General features: G+C 41.7%; 1 protein-coding gene across 10 annotated transcripts in view; it reads left to right on the top strand.

Moving 5' to 3' along the window:
* The window catches only part of DLG1 (discs large MAGUK scaffold protein 1), a 337,516-nt gene that overhangs the window by 174,864 nt on the left and 134,955 nt on the right, over positions 1-27,697 (top strand). For all 10 annotated transcript variants that reach the window (XM_030216925.1, XM_030216924.1, XM_030216923.1 and 7 more), the window contains 4 exons: positions 8,833-8,886; positions 11,856-11,906; positions 13,865-13,989; positions 19,370-19,539. In XM_030216925.1, coding sequence (XP_030072785.1) covers positions 8,833-8,886; positions 11,856-11,906; positions 13,865-13,989; positions 19,370-19,539 — 400 coding nt within the window. The remainder of the gene's footprint in view (positions 1-8,832; positions 8,887-11,855; positions 11,907-13,864; positions 13,990-19,369; positions 19,540-27,697) is intronic.

Genomic DNA, 27,697 nt, shown 5'->3' with positions numbered 1-27,697 from the left:
GTGGGGTGATCAACAGAGACATTCAGCTTTATGGTTTATAATGGGCTAGGAACCCCAGATCCTTGTTAAGTCCTTTCTGTTGGGTGTTAAAATATTCAATCATTCTGACTTCAAAGGTCTTGCTTTGATGTCCCCATGCATACCTCCTACCCACTCCCATCCACCCTCCCTGTCAGACTGTCATAGTAATGCTTGAATGTTTTCACTTATATACACTGTCAGCTAGCACATTTGCTTATTTCCGATCTGAGGAAGAAGGGCAACCTTCGAAAGCTAATCAAGAAATGTATTAAGTTATGTCCAATAAAAAAGGTATCATCTTATTTTCTTTTCCATGTTTTATTTTGTTTGATTTCTATTGATAACCTTAAGAGTGGACTAACACGGCTACCACACTCCTCTACTTAAGCTTTACTCAATGAAATCTATTCCCATCTTGACAAACATTCCATTGTTACTGTTTCTTTGGACTTTTCTGCATCTTTTGACCTGGTCAATCATTCATTGCTACTATCTTGTCTTTCTTCACTTGATTTAGCTGGCTTGGTTCTGGTTTTCTTCCTTTCTTTCGAACCGTTTCTATGCGGTTGCTATTCCTACATCAACTGCCCGACTGCCACCCCTCCCTGGCATCCTCTGACTTGTGAGGTTTCCCAGGGGTCAGTTCTGTTGCTGCTTTTGTTTAGTCTATTTATCAGCCTACTTGCTACAGTTATACAATCGTCTGATATTTCCTTCCATTTCTACGCTAATGACATCCTCCTCCTTTTATCCTACTAACTCATCCTACTACTAGTCCATCTATTCGACCCCTTCAAGATTACTTAGATTTAGTTTCAGAATGACGTTCTGAGCATAAATTAATCTTGAACAAACAAAATATGGTTGCTTGTTGGTTTACTGTGGATTCCCTCCTCTACTATTACCTTGAACCTTTTCGGAACCCCTATATTGCCTGTAGACTCTTTCTGCTACTTAGGAATCGCTCTCTACTTCCTTCCTTCCTCTCCTTAGATATCCAGTCTCTGCAAGACCAGTTTCTTTGTTCTTTGACAATTGTGGGCAGTTCAACGATATTTTGATCACGATATATTTCACTCCCTCATTCTCTCACTATTAATCATCAGATTACTGTAATATTGTGTTTTTAGGCTGCACTCATGCCGATTTAATCAATACGTAATATAGCTATTAGATTATTATGCCATGCTCAGAAATTATAAGCACGCTTCCCCATTACTTCAAAAACACCATTGGCTTCCTATCGAGCAGTGAGTAATTTTTAAACTCCTTGTGCTCACCTTTAAGGCTCGTAGGGTGAGACTCTTTCAGTATTTGGCTACTCTTACTATTCCATATTCCTCTACTCATGTCCTCCATTCCATAAATGATCATTGCTTGGTCCTCCATAGCCCGGTTCAACTTGAATTTACTCAACACTATGCATTCTTTTTCGCTGCCCCTTTCTTTTGGAATTCCCTCATTAGCATCCATTCTGAATTATCATTAGAAAAATTCAAATCTGCTGTAAAAGTATAGTTCAGAGGCTTTGTGGCTGGGCCCACCACTTTCTCCTTTTTCTACTATCTCTCTCATTTCCACTCTGATGAGTATTAAATGTACCTGGATGTAACATAGTAGATGACGGCAGAAAAAGACCTGCACGGTCCATCCAGTCTGCCCAAGAAGATAAATTCATATGTGCTACTTTTTTTTATTTGTACTGTCCTCTTCAGTGCACAGACCGTATAAGTCTGGCCAGCCCTATCCCCGCCTCCCAACCACCAACCCCGCCTCCCAACCACCAGCTCTGGCACAAACCGTATAAGTCTGCCCAGCACTATCCCCGCCACCCACCACCGGCTCTGGCACAGACCGTATAAGTCTGCCCAGCACTATCCCCGCCGCCCAACCACCAGCCCCGGCACAGACCGTACAAGTCTGCCCAGCACTAGTCCCGCCTCCCACCCACCAGCCCCGGCACAGACCGTATATGTCTGCCCACACTAGCCCCGCCTCCCAACCACCAGCTCTGCCACCCATTCTAGGCTAAGCTCCTGAGGATCCCTTTCTTCTGCACAGGATTCCTTTATGTTTATCCCACGCATGTTTGAATTCCGTTACCGTTTTCATGTCCACCACCTCCCGCAGGAGGGCATTCCAAGCATCCACTACCCTCTCCGTGAAGAAATACTTCCTGACATTCTTCTTGAGTCTGCCCCCCTTCAATCTCATTTCCTGCCCTCTCGTTCTACAGCCTTCCCATCTGTGTGTATGGAACTCTTTCCTATCCGATATTGTAGTTCCTTTTCCTACTTTTGATATTTGATTTTTAATTTTTAGTCTATTAAACCGCATATGTCTGCCAGTTAGGTTAAGTGGTATAGCGAGTATTAATAAACAATCATTTTGAAAAATGCCATCGTTACAATTAGAAATATCCCTGTAAATTCTTAGTTTGTTTATAAATATATTTTTTATTTTAATATTTTACTTTTCTTTGAAAGTGTATGAATAATATTGTTATGCTTTCTGCTGAGTGTGTGTTTTGGTTGTGTAAATCACCAATGCATGCTGTTGTGAATTTGTTGGAATACTTGGGAATACCTTTGGGTTTCTTTTACAAAGCCTCGCTAGCGATTGTCCCGTGGCAAATGAGAGGAAGCCCATAGTAACTGAATGGGCTTCCTGTCATTTGCAGCGAGGGAATCGCTATCGTGGCTTTGTAAAAGAAGCCCTTGGTTACAAACAGAATCCCATTTGTTTTAAGTTAAAGGCAGAAGAGATCCTTTTACTGTTTTATGATTGAATATGGTATTTTTCTTGAAAATATCTCTTAACTTTTTTTTTTAACTAGCTACGGTGTCTTTATTTCATGATCATATGAGCATTGGTTTCCTAGCGTTTAATTATTTCTGTTTTTACAATTTAAGTTGTGAGTAGGTATATTTAGTAATTGGAACATGGAGTTAGGTGGTCAGGGAGTTTCTTGTGTATGAGTTTGAGTCTCTTCTGACATGGAGTAATTCACTATATCTTCAGATGTCACAAAGGCCATTTAATAATGGTCTATGGACTTTTCCTTTAGGAAGCCATCCAAATTTTTTTAAAACTCCGCTAAGCTAACCACCTTTACCACATTCTCTGGCAACGAATTCCAGAGTTTAATTACACGTTGAGTGAAGAAACATTTTCTCCAATTTTAAATTTACTACATTGTAGCTTCATCGCATGCCTCCTAGACCTAGTATTTTTCGAAAGTGTAAACAGACGCTTCACAACTACCCGTTCAACTCCACTCATTATTTTATAGACCTCTATCATATCTCCCCTCAGCCGCCTTTTCTCCAAGCTGAAGAGCCCTAGCCACTTTAGCCTTTCCTTATAGGGAAGTCGTCCCATCCCCTTTATCATCTTCGTCGCCCTTCTCTGCACTTTTTCTAATTCCATTATATCTTTTTTGAGATGCGGCGACCAGAATTGACCTACTTATCAGTAGGCTGCCTCCTATCCCATGGCTTTATTTTCTGCTGGAGTCTTTTATCATCCGTGCTTTTCCCATGCCCTCTTAAATTCTGTTACTTCTTTTGTCACTGCAACCCACAATATGAGGGTGTTATATGCATCCACCACCCTTTCTCTGAAAACACACATTCTGATGTTGCTCCTGAGTCGTTACCCCTGCAAGAACATATGGGACCAGATCCAGTAAGTGGCATCCAGATTTGGTGCCCAGTGCTTCTTTGTAAAGCAGAGGTTTTCAACCCAGTCCTTGAGGCACACCCAGCCAGTCAGGGATATCTTGAAAACCCCGATGACTGAGTTGAAAGGATTCCGTTTTAGAATAGCATGTAGTGATGATTCCTGTGCACAGATTTGGGCGCCAGGACTTGCACCTACTGAAACAAGGTGCAAGTCTGGCTTCCGAAGTATTCTATAACGCTTGCAAATTTCCAGAATGCTGCTGACCTACCTTTGCCCTTCCCATGGCCAGTGCCCTCTTTTGGGATGTGTACAATGGAATTTGTATTTGCAGTTTTATAGAATAATGCGCAGTAAGATGCATGCACAAATCCAGACGGGTGCCAGTTAACATCAATGATTGTTAGCCCTCAGTTGACTTGTTACCCAATTTTAGTTGTGTGCACATCTCAGGATCACACCCAAACTTGAGCACCCTTTGTAGACTAAGGGAGAAGATGACCTGTTCTATCATTTTATTTCCTTTGAAGAAGGATTGTTTCTTGGGCACTAATATCTTTTTCAGGAATTTTAATGTTTGTGTCATATTTTGCCATCTCTTCTGTCCTCTAAGGTTAAGCGTATTTTTTTACATCCTTAAGCCTCATCAGTCTCATCTCACAGAGCTTTTGATGCAGACCTGCATAATTCTGGTACTAGTTCAGCAGTCCTAAGATGTTACCTTAAGAAATGGGTGCACTGTTTCAGAAAAGGTCTTGTTCTGTTGTCTGTTAGTCATGCCTATACATATCTAATATAATAAAACTCACCCTCAACGTTCTGAGGACGATGTTCTGAAGTCACTCAGACTCCCAGAACGGTTCGTAAGTTCATGGTGGTGAAGCCACTGACCATGACTCGCTGCCCCGCCCTCGCGTCAAACGTAATGACGTCGAGGGCGGAAAACCAAAAGAAAAATGAAAGAAGGGACCGCATCCAGGCAGGGGGAGGAGTAGGGAAACACTCTCTCTCATCTGCCAGCGCTTCCTGAACCCCCCCCCCCCCAACACACACACAAACTCACTCTCATCTGCAAGCGCTTGATAAACCGCCCCCCACACACTCACTCATCTGGCAGTGCTTCCAGACCCCCACACACCCCTCTTCTTCCAAGCTGAACCACCCAACACAACCAACACACCCCTCCAACACACACACTCTCTCACTCAAAATCTCATCTGCCATCGCTTCCTGAACCCCCCCCCCCCCCTCCACCCCCCACACACTCACTCTGTCTCATCTGGCAGCGCTTCCTGAAACCCCTGCCACCCCCCACAAACATGCACTCACTAATCTGGCAGCCGTTCCTGAACCCCCCCCCCCCCCCCCCCCCCACACACACACACACACTTACTCACATACGCAATTGCACACACTCTCATTCTCACACACACACTCTCTCACAGACACACTCTCTCACAGACACACTCACACCCAGACTCACTCTCTCTCACACACACTCGCACTTTCACTCTCTCTCTCACACACAGTCACTCTCACATACACTCTCCAAAACATACACACTATGAGGTAAACCTTGCTAGCGCCTGTTTCATTTGTGTCAGAAACGGGCCTTTTTTACTAGTATACTATACATTCTTCCAGTTCTTACCTTTGTCTTGTCACACTATTTAAACGATCAAATAACGCCATAGCCATTTTTTTTCTTTTTGTGGCCAGAAGTATATGGCCACTTCTCAGCTTTCTGCATCCTGAATGCAAAACTTGACATTTTTTTAAAATATTGAATCGTAGCTGCTAAGTAGATCTCTCTTCAGCTTTCTTAGATTACCTTTTGTTCCATCTGTGTCCTCAGACGTCTACTCTGTTGCAGATCTGAGCATGATCTGCAAAAAGACACACCTTTCCCTCCCTACATGAAGGGTTGTTTGCTTCTATGGCACTGTAAAATTTGGCCTTGCTTAGATACCAGAATATTAAAATTGCTGTATTAGTAATTGATCCTTTTGTATTCATATCTTGTTCTTCACCTTCACTATAATATAAGTGAGATCTGTATGAAAGCTGATAAGGAGGTTCATGATAAGAAGGAAGTCGTAAGCTCCCAGTAAAAAGTATGGAAATGAGGACTCGATAAGAGTGTTACCATTTTGACCATGAAAGATGACATCTAAAGTTTTAGAATGGTGGTAACTCTGAAAGAACAGATGCTTAGTGTTTGCTGTGTAATTTCTGAACATGTCTAACATAGGAGTTGTGAATAATGACCCAAAAGTTTTAACTGAAGAAAAAATTTTAAAATGCAATGAAGAGAACAGTAGCTGAATGTATATGGCCTCATTTTATGAAATGATTTTTTTAAGACAGCATATTAGAACTATAGTTCCAATTTTTCATTTTTTTTTTTTTGGGGGGGGGGGGGGACATTGAATATGTTGTGAGTTGCAGTTTATTAGAAACTATAGGGGGGTGTAATTTTCAGCTGATGGCAGTCATCGTTTTTAAATGTTGGCCACTGCTGGCACCTATCTGTGTACTGGCACTAAATATTTGGGTAGTCTTTGCCTGCAGGGCGTTAACCTGGGTACAGCCATGGCGGTAGCTGAATAATTACCCTGTTAACTCAGGACAGCCTTTTTGTTGCATTAACCAGATACAGTGGTGGAAATAAGTATTTGATCCCTTGCTGATTTTGTAAGTTTGCCCACTGACAAAGACATGAGCAGCCCATAATTGAAGGGTAGGTTATTGGTAACAGTGAGAGATAGCACATCACAAATTAAATCCGGAAAATCACATTGTGGAAAGTATATGAATTTATTTGCATTCTGCAGAGGGAAATAAGTATTTGATCCCCCACCAACCAGTAAGAGATCTGGCCCCTACAGACCAGGTAGATGCTCCAAATCAACTCGTTACCTGCATGACAGACAGCTGTCGGCAATGGTCACCTGTATGAAAGACACCTGTCCACAGACTCAGTGAATCAGTCAGACTCTAACCTCTACAAAATGGCCAAGAGCAAGGAGCTGTCTAAGGATGTCAGGGACAAGATCATACACCTGCACAAGGCTGGAATGGGCTACAAAACCATCAGTAAGACGCTGGGCGAGAAGGAGACAACTGTTGATGCCATAGTAAGAAAATGGAAGAAGTACAAAATGACTGTCAATCGACAAAGATCTGGGGCTCCACGCAAAATCTCACCTCGTGGGGTATCCTTGATCATGAGGAAGGTTAGAAATCAGCCTACAACTACAAGGGGGGAACTTGTCAATGATCTCAAGGCAGCTGGGACCACTGTCACCACGAAAACCATTGGTAACACATTACGACATAACGGATTGCAATCCTGCAGTGCCCGCAAGGTCCCCCTGCTCCGGAAGGCACATGTGACGGCCCGTCTGAAGTTTGCCAGTGAACACCTGGATGATGCCGAGAGTGATTGGGAGAAGGTGCTGTGGTCAGATGAGACAAAAATTGAGCTCTTTGGCATGAACTCAACTCGCCGTGTTTGGAGGAAGAGAAATGCTGCCTATGACCCAAAGAACACCGTCCCCACTGTCAAGCATGGAGGTGGAAATGTTATGTTTTGGGGGTGTTTCTCTGCTAAGGGCACAGGACTACTTCACCGCATCAATGGGAGAATGGATGGGGCCATGTACCGTACAATTCTGAGTGACAACCTCCTTCCCTCCGCCAGGGCCTTAAAAATGGGTCGTGGCTGGGTCTTCCAGCACGACAATGACCCAAAACATACAGCCAAGGCAACAAAGGAGTGGCTCAGGAAGAAGCACATTAGGGTCATGGAGTGGCCTAGCCAGTCACCAGACCTTAATCCCATTGAAAACTTATGGAGGGAGCTGAAGCTGCGAGTTGCCAAGCGACAGCCCAGAACTCTTAATGATTTAGAGATGATCTGCAAAGAGGAGTGGACCAAAATTCCTCCTGACATGTGTGCAAACCTCATCATCAACTACAGAAGACGTCTGACCGCTGTGCTTGCCAACAAGGGTTTTGCCACCAAGTATTAGGTCTTGTTTGCCAGAGGGATTAAATACTTATTTCCCTCTGCAGAATGCAAATAAATTCATATACTTTCCACAATGTGATTTTCCGGATTTAATTTGTGATGTGCTATCTCTCACTGTTACCAATAACCTACCCTTCAATTATGGGCTGCTCATGTCTTTGTCAGTGGGCAAACTTACAAAATCAGCAAGGGATCAAATACTTATTTCCACCACTGTAATTACCACAGCTGAATATCAGCGGTGCCTGGGTAACTCCTGGCTTTTCCCCTGGACCGCCGCAGATATAGCGGTCTTCCCAGGTTTTCAGCAGCACTGACTGGTTTTGTGCTGCTGGAAATCTGGGAATCACCCTGTCAGCAGGAGATTTATTTTTTTATTTATTACATTTGTACCCCGCTCTTTCCCACATACAGCAGGTCCAGTGTGGCTTGATAACCAGGCAGGAGCCTCTCCCACTGATTATCGGCTCTAATACTTTAAAAAAAAAATTTTTTTTCTTCCATTTCTTAACTTATCCTCACCTTAACATCAGAGTTCAGCTTATGTATAAAGAAAAAGAAATCACTGATCGCCGTTTGAGGGAATGTTGAGGTACCTGGAGTTCTAGTTTCTGGCTTCTAGGTAAAAAAGCAAAATAAGATGTTAAGTTGTGAAAACAAACCATGTTAGAAAACTTTGACGTGAGAATGTGGTTAAAAAAATATATCTAGATAGATAGATAGCTAAAACCTTTTCTTTTAACCTTCTCTGTATTGTATACGTGCCTTTAGTCTAAATTAGTGGAAGCACCTTACATTGCAATGTAATGCCGCCCTGTCTTCTGACAGTGTCATGCCACAAAGATGTGGCATCAAAACACCAGAATAAAAGAAAATAGCTTAATAAAGGTACTCAGCATCTTTAATAACTAAATTTACAGTAGCTGTGATACCTGCTTCTTGAAATTACCTGGAGTTTTAAAAATATACTATATATAGGATATATTTTTTAGTTTGACTTGCTCAGCTGGATTAAGTAGATAGACTGATGTTATAATTAACTTTTTCCTTTCACACTTCATATGGTGATCTATTATACGTTTCTTTTTCTTTTGAAGGCAAATCCCCCTCCAGTGGTAATAAATGCAGATAATTTGGATACACCAACATACGTAAGTGAATTTAAAGTCTAAATGTTATTTCATTATTTGCAGTGATAAATAGTGCTGTTTTCAGTCTATTATAGTGGCTAAGTTAAATGAAAATTTTAAAGTTATCAATTTTATTTTTGTATATTTGTTTAGTCTTTTAGTTTAAGTAATTGTAAATGTTCTGAAATTCGTTTTAAATGTAGTACCATATGTGAAAATGGTCATGAACTGCAAGTCAAATAGTGATGGAATCTCCTGTCAATGACAGTGTATGAGGAATTTCTGTTGATTTAGCTTCTTTCTGTTAGTATGAAACCACAAATGAAACCACAGATGATGGGTACTATTGGTGAAAAAGCCTGCATTTGATGAACTTGCAGGATCCACCTTTCTTCTCTTTTTGTTTTCTGTTAGCAGGCTTTGGATGGCCCTGTGACAAAAATGCCTGCGTCTGACCTTAAGGCCATGCCCTTCCAACTGTTTAGGTCCATCTTGAATTTTTTAAACTATATTTTTATACAACGTTTGCAATACAGAAATACAGGAGTGGCCTAGTAGTTAGGGTGGTGGACTTTGGTCCTGGGGAACTGAGGAAATGAGTTCGATTCCCACTTCAGGCACAGGCAGCTCCTTGTGACTCTGGGCAAGTCACTTAACCCTCCATTGCCCCATGTAAGCCGCATTGAGCCTGCCATGAGTGGAAAAGCGCAGGGTACAAATGTAACAAAAAAAAAATAGATACTATTGGAGATTCTACATGGAATGTTGCTACTATTGGAGATTCTACATGGAATGTTGTTACTATTGGAGATTCTACATGGAATGTTGCTACTATTGGAGATTCTACATGGAATGTTGCTACTATTGGAGATTCTACATGGAATGTTGCTATTCTACTAGCAACATTCCACGTAGAAGCCTTCGCGGCCACATTGGTGATCTGCAAGGGCCGACTTCTACATGGAATGTTGCTGAGGAACTGAGCTCGATTCCCACTTCAGGCACAGGCAGCTCCTTGTGACTCTGGGCAAGTCACTTAACCCTCCATTGCCCCATGTAAGCCGCATTGAGCCTGCTATGAGTGGGAAAGCGCAGGGTACAAATGTAACAAAAATAAAAACCATAGTGACATGCCAAAACCCATAAAACTATATAAACACAGAATCCCCACTCCTCCACCCCCCCCCCCCCCCAACACTCTATTTCATACTGCTGTAACAAAGTTAACCTTTATAAAGGAGGTTCTGAACTGTACAATTGTAATAATGTTGTGGGTTCTTGCAGCCCAAATGAGGTTCCCAAATCTTTTAAAACTCATCCATGGTATCACGTTTCATTGCTGCCAAAGAACTTAAAGAAATAAACAGTGCAAAACCTTGTATAAAATTTAAGTCAGGCTGAGGTGGACTGAATCTTTGTGTCTGACCAACTCGCACTGTGCTGCAGTGATTAGTGCTACTAGCACTAGAGAATGTCAGACAGCAGCTGCATAAGGAGCCTAAGCTGTTCCTGTGCGTCACAAGTTCAGCTAACATGTTCCCACAGCAATCCCAAAAGGACTGGACAATCCCATCAAATGTTTCAAGGTATCCTGCTGCCCACACCTCTGCTAACACAGATACCAACGTGCAGATAAATATTATGAAGCCTATGTAAGGTCATGGATCTATGGTAAAATAATACAAGCCTGTTTTCAATAAGATGAGTAGATATGGAAGTCTTGTATATTATCTGGAAGATCTTATTCCAACCTTTAAAATTATAGGAAATATTCAGGTCTTTAACCCAGTGAACGAAATGCTTCCCATTTCCCAAGAAGACATATTGCCCTGTAAATCTTTGAAAGCAGTCCCATCCTACCAGCCCCCTTCCTTGGGTGTTGCTTTGAACAGTGTAATTTCTTGTCCCAAATCTCCTTCAAACCGGTTGGGTATTTAGTATCTGATCTGCAGGTATAGAAAAATATTTTTATTACTAAGGCCACATTCCTCCTGCAGTGAGGCATAACATCATAGCACATCATCCTCGTCATAATGTTTGGTCAAAAAACACAAGCCCAACCTGCTCCCCTCCAGATCCCTTCCTTAGATCCTGTAGAGGCATTTAAGAAGACAATTTGGATATTCTCTTCACTCCAGGCAGGGGTCTCCAAAATGTCCTCCAAATCTGGTAATTGAGACCAGGGCACAGAGTGCTGGATTATTCCTGGAGTTCTCTAACCTATCCCGAGTAGAGAGATATGGTAGCATCAAAGCATTTCAGTGACAGTCTAACAGGATTAGGGTGGGTTAGGTGAGAGACATTTTGATGTTTCACTTATATATACTGTCATCTACCAACATTTGCTTATTTCCGATCTGATGAAGAAGGGCTACCTTCGAAAGCTAACCAAAAAAATGTATTAAGTTATGTCCAATAAAAAAGGTATCATCTTAATTTCTTTTCCATGATTTATTTTGTTTTATTTCTACCTATCCCAAAAGAGATACTTCAATGGCCATACACCAGTCCTCTCCTGCTCTGTTCTGTCACACTGCTCTGGAGGGTGAACCTTATGTATTTTAAGGTTGTATTGAAGAGTGTTCTTGAATCTGTTGCCTTATCTACAAGTTCGCAGGAGAATTAGTGTTGTCAACACAACTCTTCCAAAAAATCAAGGAGACAACATAGTACAAAATGTCTTTATTCAAATAAAGACTCGACAGGGCACCATGTTTCGGTTATGTGCCTGCCTCAGGAGTCTACAAATAAATACAATAAATAATCTCATAAAAGAGAAATAAAAACATGTTATAGACATAAAATTAAGTTGTGTACATGAAAGTATAAATAATAAATAACATAAGAGAACAGAAAAAGAGACCAGGGATGACCAAAGGGCCCGTTACCTTAAAATAATGATGCAAAGCATTAAGGTATTACTGCTGTCTTTTTCAGTGTTATGTATGGATTTCAGCATTCTTATGTTACTTTTTTTTTCCTCGTTTTAGGTCAATGGCACAGATACAGATTATGAATATGAAGAAATTACACTTGAAAGGGTAATGTGTATGTGTGCGTGTGTATTCAAAGAGAATTAGACATAAACGGGGTCATTTATTAATAACAAGCTAATGTCATTAAAGCACAATTTTCTGCTTAGCCCATTATGCAGTGAGTCCTTGGCAAATGTAGTGAGACGAACGTGTGAGAGTCTGAGCAAACCCAAAAGTGAAAGCACACACTGGCACCCGTTTTCTGCGCTTAAATTTGAGCTGAGCTTACTGTGAAAATTTTACGCATGTGCCAAGCACGTTCCCCCACTTTCTTTTGCTTTTACAGCACCCATATAATTTGAATACCATTTCCTTTGAGCATTGGCTAGTTTTCTGCGCTGTTCCGGTAGTATGGGTTCTGCACTGTTGGATTTACCACAGGAGTTTTTGGTCACAGTCGATAATAGGAGCTCAAAATAAGGCTCCTCACAAAAGGTTTCATCATAAGAGCAAGTCAATAATTATTTCAAAACTCACAATTTGAGTACAAAAAAGTATTTCAGCATGATCCAGTTTTATTACTGGAGGAGATCATACCATACAGTCTTAGAGCACACCATTAATTCTGTTTTGGCAAGATTTTATAGCCAGCTGTTTGGCTGTCATCCAATCGTTAATCTGCAATAAACAAGAATTTCAGTTGCATTGCTCTCGGCATTTTGCACTGATCCATTATTAGGCCTGTCTAGGAATTAGTTGGAATATGGGTTTCTGAAGGAGCATAGGAAAGACCAGGAAAGAGGACATATGTTACAAGAACATACAACCTGAAAACTTACAAAGAGATGGCATGATGTTGGGTACAGGATCCGTGTGTTTTAAGTAGAACTGAATGTTATCATAGGCTTCTTGGGTCTTCTATTGAATAGATTTCTGTTATTTAGAATATTTGGTAACTTACATAGTAACATAGTAGATGACGTTAGAAAAAGACCTGCACGGTCCATCTAGTCTGCCCAACAAGATCAACTCGTATGTGCTACTTTTTGTGTATACCCTACCTTGATTTGTACCTGTGCTCTTCAGGGCACAGACCGTATAAATCTGCCCAGCACTATCCCTGCCTCCCACCACCGGCTCTGGCACAGACCGTATAAGTCTGCTCAGCACTATCCCCGCCTCCCATCCACCAGCCCTGCCTCCCACCACCGGCTCTGGCACAGACCGTATAAATCTGCCCAGCACTATCCCCGCCTCCCATCCACCAGCCCCGCCTCCCACCACCGGCTCTGGCACAGACCGTATAAGTCTGCCCAGCACTATCCCCGCCTCCCACCACCGGCTCTGGCACAGACCGTATAAGTCTGCCCAGCACTATCCCCGCCTCCCATCCACCAGCCCCGCCTCCCACCACCGGCTCTGGCACAGACCGTATAAGTCTGCCCAGCACTATCCCCGCCTCCCACCACCGGCTCTGGCACAGACCGTATAAGTCTGCCCAGCACTATCCCCGCCTCCCATCCACCAGCCCTGCCTCCCACCACCGGCTCTGGCACAGACCGTATAAATCTGCCCAGCACTATCCCCGCCTCCCATCCACCAGCCCCGCCTCCCACCACCAGCTCTGGCACAGACCGTATAAGTCTGCCCAGCACTATCCCCGCCTCCCATCCACCAGCCCCGCCTCCCACCACCGGCTCTGGCACAGACCGTATAAGTCTGCCCAGCACTATCCCCGCCTCCCAACCACCAGCCCCGCCTCCCACAACCGGCTCTGGCACCCAATCTCTGCTAAGCTCCTGAGGATCCATTCCTTCTGAACAGTGAAACATTTTAAAATAGAACTTAAAGTTCTATTTTAAAAGTTTGACTGCAAGTTCTGAATGATGTTGAATTATTCAGTGAACACAGATACAGATAATGAATGGAGAGGCTAAAGTGTGAATGTGTTGCCTAGATTTGTCTTTTACAATGTTCAATCCCGATTTGTTATACAAATACCAATTTTTTTTTTTTTTTTTTAGGGAAATTCAGGACTTGGTTTTAGCATTGCAGGGGGCACAGACAACCCACACATTGGAGATGACTCAAGTATTTTCATAACAAAAATCATTGCAGGGGGTGCAGCGGCACAAGATGGAAGACTACGGTATGTTGACAACGATGTGTTTTTGGTTTTGTCTGTCTTCATAATAAATAGATCGGAATGTTTTACTGTTGTGAACAGGGAGAACGGAACAGCATTTTGAATGGAGAGGATTAAAGAAACCAGTTTCTTGCCCTGCCCTCAACTGTCTTGTTTCTGATACTGTGTTGGGCATAATATTGGTCTGGGACCACCATGGCCCTCCATTCCGCTGCCTCTGGTTGTGAAAGTTTCTTCTGCAGTTACATGATGATTTTGTTATATGAATCTTAGTGAAACTATATAACATTAGACAGACAGTTTCAACACACCGCTTATAGTGAACTGAATTTTAAAGAGGTATCGTATATTATTTAGAAAATAAAGCATACTATAAATGTGTACATTTATTTTCTAAATAATATAAGATCATACCTCTTTAAAATTCAGTTTGCTATAAGCGGTGTATTGAACTGTCTGTCTAAAGTTATATAGTTTCACTGTCATATGACAAAAGACAGTTTGAAACCATATGACAAAAGACAATGTGAAATCTGAAGATTTTCAGCTCTCTATTCCCAGTACTTGGAGTTAAAATACGGAACTCTCTACTTTTTGCCATCAGGACAGAAAACAGCTACCTAAGCTTCAGGAAGAGGCTAAAAACCTTTCTCTTCCTCCTAGTATAATCCGTTATCCTTTCCTATAATGTTTTTGGTCTCATGCATTACACCAGTGGTCTCTAATTGTTCTCATACCTCACATTAACATTATCGGCTTCTGTCTCACCTAGAATGTAAACCGCACTGAACCCTGGAAAGGGGATATTAGTGGTATACAAGAATTGATTTGATATGTTTTGAATGCAGTAGCATATATCATACATTTTCTAATATGGGGTGCTGTCAGAGGTACCATTTTACTCATTTTAACTAAATGGAGTGTGTAATACTAAATTATCTTATTTGTCCAAAGTACAGATTGTCCTAAAGGCTTATTTGTTGACCATTGTTTAAAATCATAGTCCTAATTTAGACAGTCTTCGCTGTTAACCATATAATTTGTGAATGGTTTTTCAGTGTTAAATTTCCAGTATGGTCTCTGAGGGTAATTTTATAATAAGGTGCCTAGTTTTGGGGGGCAGGAAGGCACCTGTTGTTAGCCTGTTTTATGACGACGCACAGGTACCTGTGTCTTTAACAAAAAATACTAGCACAAATCCTGCAGAAATTATGCCTACAGATATTGTGCCTTTTCAAGAGCAAGTAAAAATATAAGTGCATGTTCTATAAACTAGAGAATAAATCATCACTCTGCCCCAACTGTGCCACTGAGCAGCCTACTGTACAAGTATGTGTAGAACATAAGAGTAGCCATCTAGCCCATTATCCTATTTTTCCAAACAGTGGCCAAGCCAGGTCACAAGTACCTGGCAGAAACCCAATTAGCAACAACATTCCATTCTACCAATCCCAGGGCAAGCAGTTGCTTCCCCATGTCTGTCTCAATAGCAGACTATGGACGTTTCCTCCAGGAATTTGTCCAAACCTTTTTTTAAACCCAGATTTGCTAACCGCTGTTACCACATCCTCCAGTAATGAGTTCCAGAGCTTAACAATTCATTGAGTGAAAAAAATATTTCCTCCTGTTTGTTTTAAAAGTATTTCAATGTAACTTCCTTGAGTGTCCCCTAGTCTTTGTACTTTTGGAACGAGTAAAAAATCGATTTCCTTCTAATCGTTCTACACCACTCAGGATTTTGTAGACCTCAATCATATCTCCCCTCATCCGTCTCTTTTCCAAGCTGAAGAGTCCTAACCTCTTTAGCCTTTCTTAATATGAGAGGAGTTCCATCCCCTTTAGCATTTTGGTTGCTCTTCTTTGAACCTTTTCTAATTCTGCTATATCTTTTTTGAGATAACAGCGACCAGAACTGAACGCAATACTCAAGGTGCGGTCACACCATGGAGCGATACAAAGGCATTATAGTATTTTCGGTCTTATTCACCATCCCTTTCCTAATAATTCCTAGCATCCTGTTTGCTTTTTTGGCCATCGCCGCACACTGAGCAGAAGATTTTAGCGTATTATCTACAATGTAAACACAGTTCAATAATGAGTTTCTGCAATGTATTTGTTAAATTGGAGAAATAGACCTCAGTGTAAACCACATAAGTCAGCCATTGTCTAATAACTTGAGTGGTAACAAAAGCACCATCATAAGTGTCTTAAAAAAAAAGTATATGTTATAATTTTAATTGAGACTGCAAATAAACTTAATTATTCTTCAAAAAATGTAAACAATCAATATGATGTATGATGTCTTGAGAGTCTCGGCTAAAGGTATGGCTCAGACAGTCTCTGCACGGCGTTGGCTTTGGCTGAAGCATTGGTCTGCTGACCACGCCTCTAAGTCTCGCCTGGCTAAGTTGTCTTTTAAAGGCAAGCTGCTCTTTGGGGTCGAGCTGGACAAAATTGTGACCGATCTCGGCACATCTAAGGGCAAGAGGTTACCAGAGGTCAGGGCTCGGGCCAGTGGTGCTCGCCCCGGTTCCATCCATACCAGCAGATTGAGGCAGAAAACCTGAGTTTCCCAGTGACATCACCAGAATACGGAAGGAGTAGTACAGCCTTCAACTTGCCAGTATGTATTTGCCTCCAGCAGATGGTGTAGGTTGGACTGGTACAGCAGGATTCTTCACGGGAGGACTGACTCCCACAAGCACAGTCCACAGCCTTTGCCCTGTAATTGAGTCTTTGGCCATGTGGAGCTCCCAGGGATTGGTCTAAGGACCTTTACCCTGATTGAGCTTGGGGGAATCTTTCCCCTCAGCCCCAAGCCCCTTAACTTGATGTGGCTTGTCTTGCAGGCCACTGCTAGTGGGATGAGGTAAGCCTTGCTGCTCCTTGCCCCATCTCACCCCCATTGTCCTTACCCTCTGTGAATTGATTGAGTGGCACAGGATTGAGTCAGAGCAGGAGGAATTGCAGACCATCAGTTGCCAAGAGGTAAGGGCTGTTTACCTGGTTCTTTTGACATCCCCCTAGTGAAAGGGAAGCTTATTCAAATGATGTCAGAAAATGCCACAGCAGTGACTGGCATCAACAAGGGGAGTACCAAACGTGCAGTGGTGATCCAGGCTGTGCCACTGGATAGAGAGTGCATAGTGGGGATGGAGAATGTTCAGGAGAACATTTTTAGCTGGCATAACAAATCCAGGGGAGTTGGAACTGAGCCCTTTGGGCTTCCACTTGGTGATGGAACAGTGGGGAGCCCTAGTCTTTGAGCCAATGGCTCCTTATTGGAATGCTAAATCTGCTCAATTTTTCAGTTGCAAAAGAGAACAGTGGAGAGCCCTAGTCTTTGACCCGATGATGGCTTCTTATTGGATTGCTAAATCTGATCAGTTGCAAGAAAAGAGCATAGCTCAGCTGGGATAAACACGATATTGCAGCTGTGGCCATTGCTGCAGCCTTTATATATGTATTGCTCCATGTCCCCTGATTTGGCCGATAAATCCAGAAGATTGCCAGGCATCTGTTCTGAACCAACCTTATGGCCCTAGACTGAACCCACAGACTATGACATGACCCTAGAATGGCCCCACAGACTATGGCATATGGGCATGGTTCATCTGAGAGAGTCCTCTGCTGCAGTTGCCATGGGGTCCAAGTCTACTTTGGCAGGGCCCAGTTTCCCTGGGGGATCTAAATCCCTTCTTGCATATCGTTTGGTCTTTGAGATGATCTATTTGTGTTACAAGGAATATTCGGCTTTGGTTATTAGTACTCTGCTGAGAGATCGTAGGCATGCCACATCTTTGTGCAGGTTTACCATATTTTTGAGCTACGGTGTGGAGAGCGAGGGTTGTGTTACTTTGTCATTTCGCTATATCAACTTCGGCATTGTCATACTGGTAAATTCCAGACTGCATCTCTTCTTGTACTGGTGATGTCACTGGGAAGCGTGGATTCTTTCCTCCATCTGCTAATAGGTTGGCACAATCTATCAGTTTGGACTGGTCTAACAGGATTCAAGGAAAGGGAATTAATAGAAAAGAACAAATTTCACCTTTATTACAGGATACCTGGATTGCTAATTCATATGCTTCCTACCACCAGACAGCCCTTTTCCTCTTTGACAAATCAGGTATCCACTGCTTAATATTTCAGGCCCATGGCATCAGCCAGGAACCCTGTGGCATTCTTACCTGATTTTGCAATTGCAGTAGACATGAGTATGAACGTTTCCATGGGGTTAAGACTTGGAGTCCAGTACTGCAGACCTGACCACCATTATTGTGGCTCTTCTAACAGGCCTCAGCTACACTTCAGGATCCATAAGTCAATCAACGCATATTAGGTAAAGGTCCGTAATATGAGGATGTTTGTTCTGAAGTCCAGCAGATCATTTTAAAGACAGAGGGGGAGCAGCGCAAGGAATTCTGTGAATCAAGAGGCATCATAAGAGGTCTAGCATTGGTCCTTAATGCCAGCATGTAGTACAGTGGCCTGCATGGTTTAGACCAGGGTTGTGAAACTGCAATCTTGGAGGGCCACAAACCAGTTTTTCATAACATTCCTAATGAATATGCATATGAGAGATATGCATGTACTGCTTCCATTGTATTTAAATATATATTTCACACATTCATAAGAGATATCTAGAAACCCAAACTGCTTTACAGTCGGATTGCAGTTTGATGCAACTTGTTTAGACTAACAGAAAAAAGATCTAGTCCCCTCTTGTCAACTTTCACTTCATAGGACTGAAAATTAACAAATGTAGATTAATAAGGGCCAAATTGTGTTAGCATCTGTAGGTGAAATTCTGTACTTTCATCTTTAGTTTTAAGTTTTAGAAGCTTTTTAACAGCAGTGTTAAAGAATTTTATCAGGAATACCTCATAATCGGGCTACTTTTATGCTTCTCCTTTTCATGTTTTTGCTTTATATTTTTAACACAATTAAAAAAGAAACTATGAAATCAATTTACCCTTCGAAGTAATAAAACTAATAAAACAGTAATATATCTCAATGCTTTCTTAGCCTTGTTGAATGTTTTCCTGTTCATTTCTGCCGACTGCATATACTCAATATATTCATTATGCATTAGCTTGGAACCCAGTTCTACAAGTAATGTGTATGTAATCCTCTAGTTAAATTCTAGAATGAGAATGTGGTGATCAATATAGTTGCTAATTCAACTGGAGCAAGATTGTACTTTAACTCAACTAGATATTAACATAAAATGTACATTTTAGTGTTTTGCTCTCTGCTTACTGCATTGTAGTATATTAGCAAATTTGTCACTCATTTTAGAGGATTCATGATGCATTTGCATACTGTATTGATTGTGTGGGATTAAATTATTTTTGTCACACGTGACTGTTGCTTTCTTCAGGGTTAATGACTGTATATTACGAGTAAATGATGTGGATGTACACGACGTGACGCACAGCAAAGCAGTTGAGGCTTTGAAAGAAGCGGGATCAGTCGTACGGTTGTATGTCAGGAGGAGGAAACCTGTCACAGAAAAAATAATGGAGATAAAGCTTGTGAAAGGACCTAAAGGTATATAGAATGAGTAAAGTGTATGCTTCATCAAATAAGACTTATTTATGGAATTAAGTTATAATTGTGGGAACATTATATATTTCTTTCTGAATGTATTGCAAAGGAAAGTTAATATTATGTAAAATCTAAAAGGTAACACACGTAAAACCTTCCCTTCCAATTCTAGAAGTCTTAATGCCGATGTCATTGTAAAAACTGTTATGAGATCCTAGTTAACGCTATATAAGATAAAAGGTAACACGTAAAACTCTCCCTTCCAATTCAGCATGGTCTCTAGTATGGTGTGAGAGACGCTTGCAACAGGCACAGAATTAATCACAGGTCTAACCACCATACCCGGGCACACACACACATACTCAGAAACACACACACACATTTAAACAATTAGGCCAAACATAACACCCACACACGCACCCACGCCCACACACACATTAACAAGAGAAGACACTCCTAAACACTTATAGGTGTACTATACCCTCCCCCATACCCCAAAGAGGCAAAAATGCTCATTACAAGAATATTAATGGGGCTGACGGCCCCAACGTTAATAACAATCCTGGAAGTCCTAAATCAAAGGGAGACCAGCAACATACCGATTCCCTGCAATCTGTGTTACCCAGCGGGAAAAAACACCTTTTTCTTGGGGATAGCCCTAACAGTCTGACTAGGCACTCCAAAAAATAGAATCCTCTCTCTCGATGACTGAACACAACACAGGACCAGAAAGGAGAACAAAAAAACACAGAGACAAATGTCAACTAACGAAAATTACCAGAAGCACGCTAATAGATGATGAATTTTTACCAAAACCAATGGGATATATCAACACTAGATCAGTGGTAAATAAAACAGAAACAATAAAGAATTGGATAACTGACGAAGACCTCGGCCTGATCTTTCTCAGCGAGACATGGATACATGATAGAGAAGACCCTATTATCCAGGATCTATGCCCACCAGGCTATAAAATCCTACAGTGGACCAGAAAAGGGAAAAGAGGTGGAGGAATCACACTGATCTACAGAGCCTTCCTAACGGTTGAAGCCATAGTGGAATTTCTAACACCACAACTGGGAATTGCCTCGCTTATAGTTAAGGACCAGACTCTATATAACAAACTATGCTGCATCCTGTTCTACAGACCCCCAGGAACCTGGAATACGACCAGAAGATAGACAACTCCAAAGAATGCAAGGAATTCCTTCAAATCTGGGACTTCAAGTGACCACTAGTGACCACTACCCACGTCAAAGGCCATGCCATAGACCTACTTCCCTGTAGATTTTCAAAGGTCAACAACTTCAAAATACAGAACCCAAGATGGACAGTATCCCCCTGGTCTGATCACTTTAAGCTAAATATGACCGTATTCTGGAAAGAACACAAAACTCATCCAATAAAAACATGAATACCATACAAATCATGAGGAAAAATCGATACAGCCAAATTCGGGATGGCTATATATGAAGACAAATGCGCCCCAACAACTAACACAGAAGAATTCATATCAGAATGGGACAAAAGGTGCAAAAACATACTGGAGATAATAGTTCCTCTGAAAATAAAAAAAACAGTCAGAGAAGCAAATTAGTCCCATGGTTTGACGAGGAACTAAAAGCAGCCAAAACCCTCTGCAGAAGACTAGAACAAGCATGATGGAAAAACAAAAGTGATACAAACAAAGCCGCGTGGAAAGAAGCACAAAATAGGTATAAGATCAAAATCGGACATGCTAAAACAAAATTCTATAAAGAACAAATAGGCCCAGACTACAAAGATTCAAAGAAACTGTACAAAATTGTTTACAACTTGATAAACACCAAACCTCTGACGATGAACGAAGATTCCCTCATCAGCTAACAAACTCCCCAGCTTCTTCGAAGAGAAGATCCTCAATCTTAGGAGAAATCTTAAACAAGACCACACAAACTTCGAATTCCTAATAGACAAACTTGATCACCCTTCAAAAGAAGCCCCAGCCGATAGAACATGGACCATCTTCACACAACCAACAAAAGAGAGAGTAGCAAAAGCATTAAGGAAATTCTCCACCTATTGTATGCTAGATATTTGTCGCAACCACGTATTGAGAGCTGCCCCAGGCCATCTTAACTACATGTTTCAGGAAGGTCGTTTCTCACAAAAAAAAAAAAAGTCAACATATTGCCCACACACACAAAAAAAGATCATTTACACATCAAATTACAGGCCAGTGGCATCCATACCTTTAATGACAGTAGCCTAGTGGTTAGTGCAGTGGACTTTGATCCTGGGGAACTGAGTTCAATTCCCACTTCAGCTCCTTGTGACTCTGGGCAAGTTACTTAACCCTACATTGCCCCGGTACAAAATAAGTACCCGAATATATGTAAACCGCTTTGAATGTAGTTGCAAAAACCTCAGAAAGGCGGTATATCAAGTCCAATTTCCCTTCCCCAGGGCTCGCCACTCTCACCAATGCTATTCAACTTAATGATGACCCCCCTCGCCTGAACACTAGCCAAACAAGACTTCAACCCCCTTATTTACGTTGATCATGTGTCCATCTATATCTCCTTCCGTAAAAACCTGCATGAAATTACCTCCAAGATTACAAATGGCATAAACCTATATGGAATCCTGGGCATCATTCAGGCTCAAACTGAATAAAGAAAAAAACACATATGCCTGATACTCACATCTCCACACAATATCGAACGTTACCCAAACATTGAAGCCATGGGCACATCACTCCCAATATCTGACAATCTGAAAATCCTAGGAGTGTCCATTGACCTTAATCTATCCTTCTACAAGCAAATCTCAAACACACAATGAAGAAAATGTACTAAACAATAAACTACTTCCTGAGAGATGTATTCCGCACACTAGTCCAATCCACGGTTCTCGCCCATGCAGACTACAGCAATGGAATTTATGCCGGATGCATGGAACAACTACTAAAGAAACTGCAAACAGCACAAAATACAGCTGCTAGACAAATATTCAGATTAAATCAGCTTTGAAAGCGCAAGACCACTACTCCTCCAACTTCATTGGCTACCCATCAAAGGACGTATATCCTTCAAGGTCTGCTTTCTGGTTCACAGGATAATTTTTGGTATGGCAAACCTAATAGAATTACCTATGCGCAACGCGATCAAAGGCACAAGAACCTACCTCATATTGTATTTCCCCAGATACCAAGGCCTAAAATAGAAATCATCATACTCAACCAATTTTACATACATCTATCCTAAAATTTGGAACACAATACTGAAAGCACTAAAATGCACAACAGACTACCTAACTTTTCAAAAATACTTAAAAAGCCCTCTTCAGACAATCCTTCTTTGGGGTTTCCTGCATAGACTAACCAACAATACAACACACCATGTAACTTGATCACTACCACTAACAGAAATCGAATCAATGACATGTGATAACCCCTAACGTAAATGTTATATGTGCAACTGTATCAATTGTAAGCCACATTGAACTGACACCTTGATTGGAAAATGTGGGGTAGAAATACAGAAATAAATAGCATAAAGCATACATTTTAAGTACCTTGTTAGATACTGTACAGTAAGCCCTTTTTGGCAGATAAGTTTCCTCATTTGTGTAATTAAAAGTAATAGATACCAATAAAGTGATTTAAATTCTCATGTGAGGACCAGTTTGTATCATGAAATTTACTTAAGGCATGTATTTTTCAAACTAAAATGCCTAGGTGTCTCTGCTTCTGAACTACTTTGGGTTTCCCATTCTTTATTTGTGCAAAACACTGGAAGCGAGCACCAGTTTAGGTGGTTAGATAGCACAATTCTGCCAAGTGTTCGCTATTCAAGTGACATCTTTTCTTACATTTCCATATATTGTCACACCAGAAAGATAAAGGTCTTCATTTATGTGAGTTGTCTGTTTTCTTTCTCCTCTGCTTTACTGATAGGGTTGCTTAGCAACCAAAAGCAGGTGCATAGCAGAATGAAAGTGTTGGGGAAAAGATGGATGGATGAAGTCATTGGTGGCAGTCAAGTAGCAATAGAAAAATTGCTGAGTTGATATTCAAGATTTATTAGCAAAGAAACATTTCTTAAACAGCTAACTGTATACATGAAATTAGTAAGAATATGTAGCATTTGAATGCTGAGCCATTTCGTAAAGAATTCTGTCTTATCAGAATGCATAAATATGTATTTGTTTTATAAAAATCATGCATTTATAGGGTTCATGTAAGGAATTCTGAAATGATAGTAAAGGGCACATGAAGCACATCAAAGTATGTATTTACTTTTTATGAAAGTGTAGAGCGCTTTCTTGGAGGACAAGCAGGATACTAAAATCCTTTCAACGTGGGTGACGTTATCTGATGGCACCCGGGACGGGAATTCTACTCTAGGACTGATAAACAGAACTTGAGCCGGTTCAGCCATGTATTTGTGCAGTATCTTGCCTGCGATTGTCACAGGAGACCACACCAATCTTATGTTTTCCATGGAGCTGTTAAGACACATTTCAGCGTTCTCTGCACTGCACTGAGACCTGGTGGAAGGAGGATAACCAGTGGGACACTGTCATACCGGGGTACAAATTATATCGTAGTGATAGGGTGAATCGGATTGGTGGAGGGGTAGCATTGTATATTAACGAGAGCCTTGAATCAAATAGATTGAAAATTCTGCAGGAAGCAAAACACTCCTTGGAATCACTGTGGATTGAAATTCCATGTGCAAAGGGGAAAAGGATAGTGATAGGAGTGTACTACCGTCCGCCTGGCCAGGACGAACAGACGGATGCGGAAATGTTAAAGGAAATCAGGGACGCAAACAAACTGGGCAACACAATAATAATGGGGGATTTCAATTACCCGCATATAGACTGGGGTAATGTAACATCTGTACACGCAAGGGACATAAGATTTCTTGATGAAATCAAGGACAGCTTCATGGAACAGCTAGTTCAGGAGCCGACAAGAGAAGGAAAAATACTAGACTTAGTCCTTAGTGGTGCTCATGATCTAGTGCAGGGGGTAACGATACGAGGGCCGCTTGATAACAGTGATCATAATATGATCGGTTTTGATATTGGCATTGAAGGAAGTGAAACTAGGAAATCAAGTACGCTAGCGTTTAACTATAGAAAGGGTGATTACGACAAAATGAGAAAAATGGTGAAAAAAAGACTGAAAGGAGCAGCTCGCAGAGTAAAAAACTTGCATCAGGCGTGGATGCTGTTTAAAAACACCATCCTGGAGGTTCAGGACAAATATATTCCACGTATTAGAAAAAAGGGAAAAAAGACTAAACATCAGCCGGCGTGGCTAAACAGTAAGATAAAGGAAATCATTAGAGCCAAAAAACAATCCTTCAGAAAGTGGAGAAGAGAACCAACTGAAAGTAACAGGATAGATCATAAGGAATGCCAAGCCAAATGCAAAGCGGAGATAAGGAGGGCAAAAAAGGACTTTGAGAAGAAATTAGCGTTGGAAGCAAAAATACATAGTAAAAACTTTTTTAGATACATTAAAAGCAGGAAACCGGCCAAAGAGTCGGTTGGGCCGCTGGACGAAAATGGTGTTAAAGGGGCGATCAAGGAGGACAAAGCCATAGCGGAGAAATTAAATGAATTCTTTGCTTCGGTCTTCACCGAGGAGGATTTGGGGGGGACACCGGTGCCGGAAAGAATATTTGAAGCGGGGGAGTCGGAGAAACTAAACAAATTCTCTGTAACCTTGGAGGATGTAATGGGTCAGTTCAGCAAGCTGAAGAGTAGTAAATCACCGGGACCTGATGGTATTCATCCCAGAGTATTAATAGAACTAAAAAATGAACTTGCGGAGCTACTGTTAGAAATATGCAATCTGTCCCTAAAATCGAGTGTAATACCGGAAGACTGGAGGGTAGCCAATGTTACTCCGATTTTTAAGAAAGGTTCCAGAGGAGATCCGGGAAATTATAGACCGGTGAGTCTGACGTCGGTGCCGGGCAAGATGGTGGAGGCTATTATTAAGAATAAAATTGCAGAGCATATACAAAAACATGGACTGATGAGACAAAGTCAGCACGGATTTAGTGAAGGGAAGTCTTGCCTCACCAATCTAATGCATTTTTTTGAGGGGGTAAGCAAACATGTGGACAATGGGGAGCCGGTTGATATTGTATATCTGGATTTTCAGAAGGCGTTTGACAAAGTGCCGCACGAAAGACTCCTGAAGAAATTGCAGAGTCATGGAATCGGAGGTAGGGTATTATTATGGATTAAGAACTGGTTGAAAGATAGGAAGCAGAGAGTAGGATTGCGTGGCCAGTATTCTCAGTGGAGGAGGGTAGTTAGTGGGGTCCCGCAGGGGTCTGTGCTGGGTCCGTTGCTTTTTAATGTATTTATAAATGACCTAGAGATGGGAATAACTAGTGAGGTAATTAAATTCGCCGATGACACAAAATTATTCAGGGTCGTCAAGTCGCAGGAGGAATGTGAACGATTACAGGAGGACCTTGCGAGACTGGGAGAATGGGCGTGCAAGTGGCAGATGAAGTTCAATGTTGACAAGTGCAAAGTGATGCATGTGGGTAAGAGGAACCCGAATTATAGCTACGTCTTGCAAGGTTCCGCGTTAGGAGTTACGGATCAAGAAAGGGATCTGGGTGTCGTCGTCGATGATACGCTGAAACCTTCTGCTCAGTGTGCTGCTGCGGCTAGGAAAGCGAATAGAATGTTGGGTGTTATTAAGAAGGGTATGGAGTCCAGGTGTGCGGATGTTATAATGCCGTTGTATCGCTCCATGGTGCGACCGCACCTGGAGTATTGTGTTCAGTACTGGTCTCCGTATCTCAAAAAAGATATAGTAGAATTGGAAAAGGTACAGCGAAGGGCGACGAAAATGATAGTGGGGATGGGACGACTTTCCTATGAAGAGAGGCTGAGAAGGCTAGGGCTTTTCAGCTTGGAGAAGAGACGGCTGAGGGGAGATATGATAGAAGTGTATAAAATAATGAGTGGAATGGATCGGGTGGATGTGAAGCGACTGTTCACGCTATCCAAAAATACTAGGACTAGAGGGCATGAGTTGAAGCTACAGTGTGGTAAATTTAAAACGAATCGGAGAAAATTTTTCTTCACCCAACGTGTAATTAGACTCTGGAATTCATTGCCGGAGAACGTGGTACGGGCGGTTAGCTTGACGGAGTTTAAAAAGGGGTTAGATAGATTCCTAAAGGACAAGTCCATAGACCGCTATTAAATGGACTGGAAAAATTCCTCATTTTTAGGTATAACTTGTCTGGAATGTTTTTACGTTTGGGGAGCGTGCCAGGTGCCCTTGACCTGGATTGGCCACTGTCGGTGACAGGATGCTGGGCTAGATGGACCTTTGGTCTTTCCCAGTATGGCACTACTTATGTACTTATATGCACTTTTTCGTCCGATTTGCACAATATTAGTCATAAAAACATTTGTGGAAGTTCTTGTTGCTGTCGTGTGGCACTCTTCCCATAGCTCTGTTATGTTTTGGGTCATTTTTCAAGTCTCTTTATTTCTATATTGGCTTCATGTAGTCCTCTGTAGGTCTTGAGCTCCTGTTCAGGTTCTTTTTTCATTATCAATTTATTTGATTTCACTGTGGCTATTTTTCTGGGTGATATTTCCTAAAAGAATGCCCCCAGTTGCTTCAAAAAGTGTATCTGATGCACCAGGACCATATCTGTCAGAGAATTAGTCCTTGCAATGTCTTGGGCCTGGCTGTGATTCCTCTCATCATATGCTGTATTCACAGATGTCAGAGAGGAGTTTGTGACCACAAGAAACAGCACAAGGATTTTGGCACACATCTGCATTAGAAGCATTGGTCACCATGGGTCCCAGTTCTGCAGTTCAGTCACCCTCAACAGCAAATGTTGATGGAGGCCATCATTCAATACCTGCTCAAAGAAGAGGAATGATTCATCCTCATTTTCATCAGAACTGAGAGAGCACAATGCTGTCAAGTGGAAGCTGAGACACCTTGACACTGCATCTCCTGCAAGCATAAGAGCTTTGAGGCGCTGAGCTCACCAGTGATCTTAACGTACCCTCAGTGTGATGATTGTTCATCCTCCTGGCATTGGAGGCAGTGCATCAGCCTTCAAGAACCCAAGACCCCGATTTCAATGTACCCCAAGTAGCTTGGGATGACATG

This window comes from Microcaecilia unicolor, chromosome 10 (genome assembly GCF_901765095.1).
Source record: "Microcaecilia unicolor chromosome 10, aMicUni1.1, whole genome shotgun sequence".
Classification (NCBI taxonomy): domain Eukaryota; kingdom Metazoa; phylum Chordata; class Amphibia; order Gymnophiona; family Siphonopidae; genus Microcaecilia; species Microcaecilia unicolor.
The sequence above is the reverse complement of the archived record's forward strand: the minus strand, read 5'-3'. Positions and strand labels throughout refer to the sequence as shown.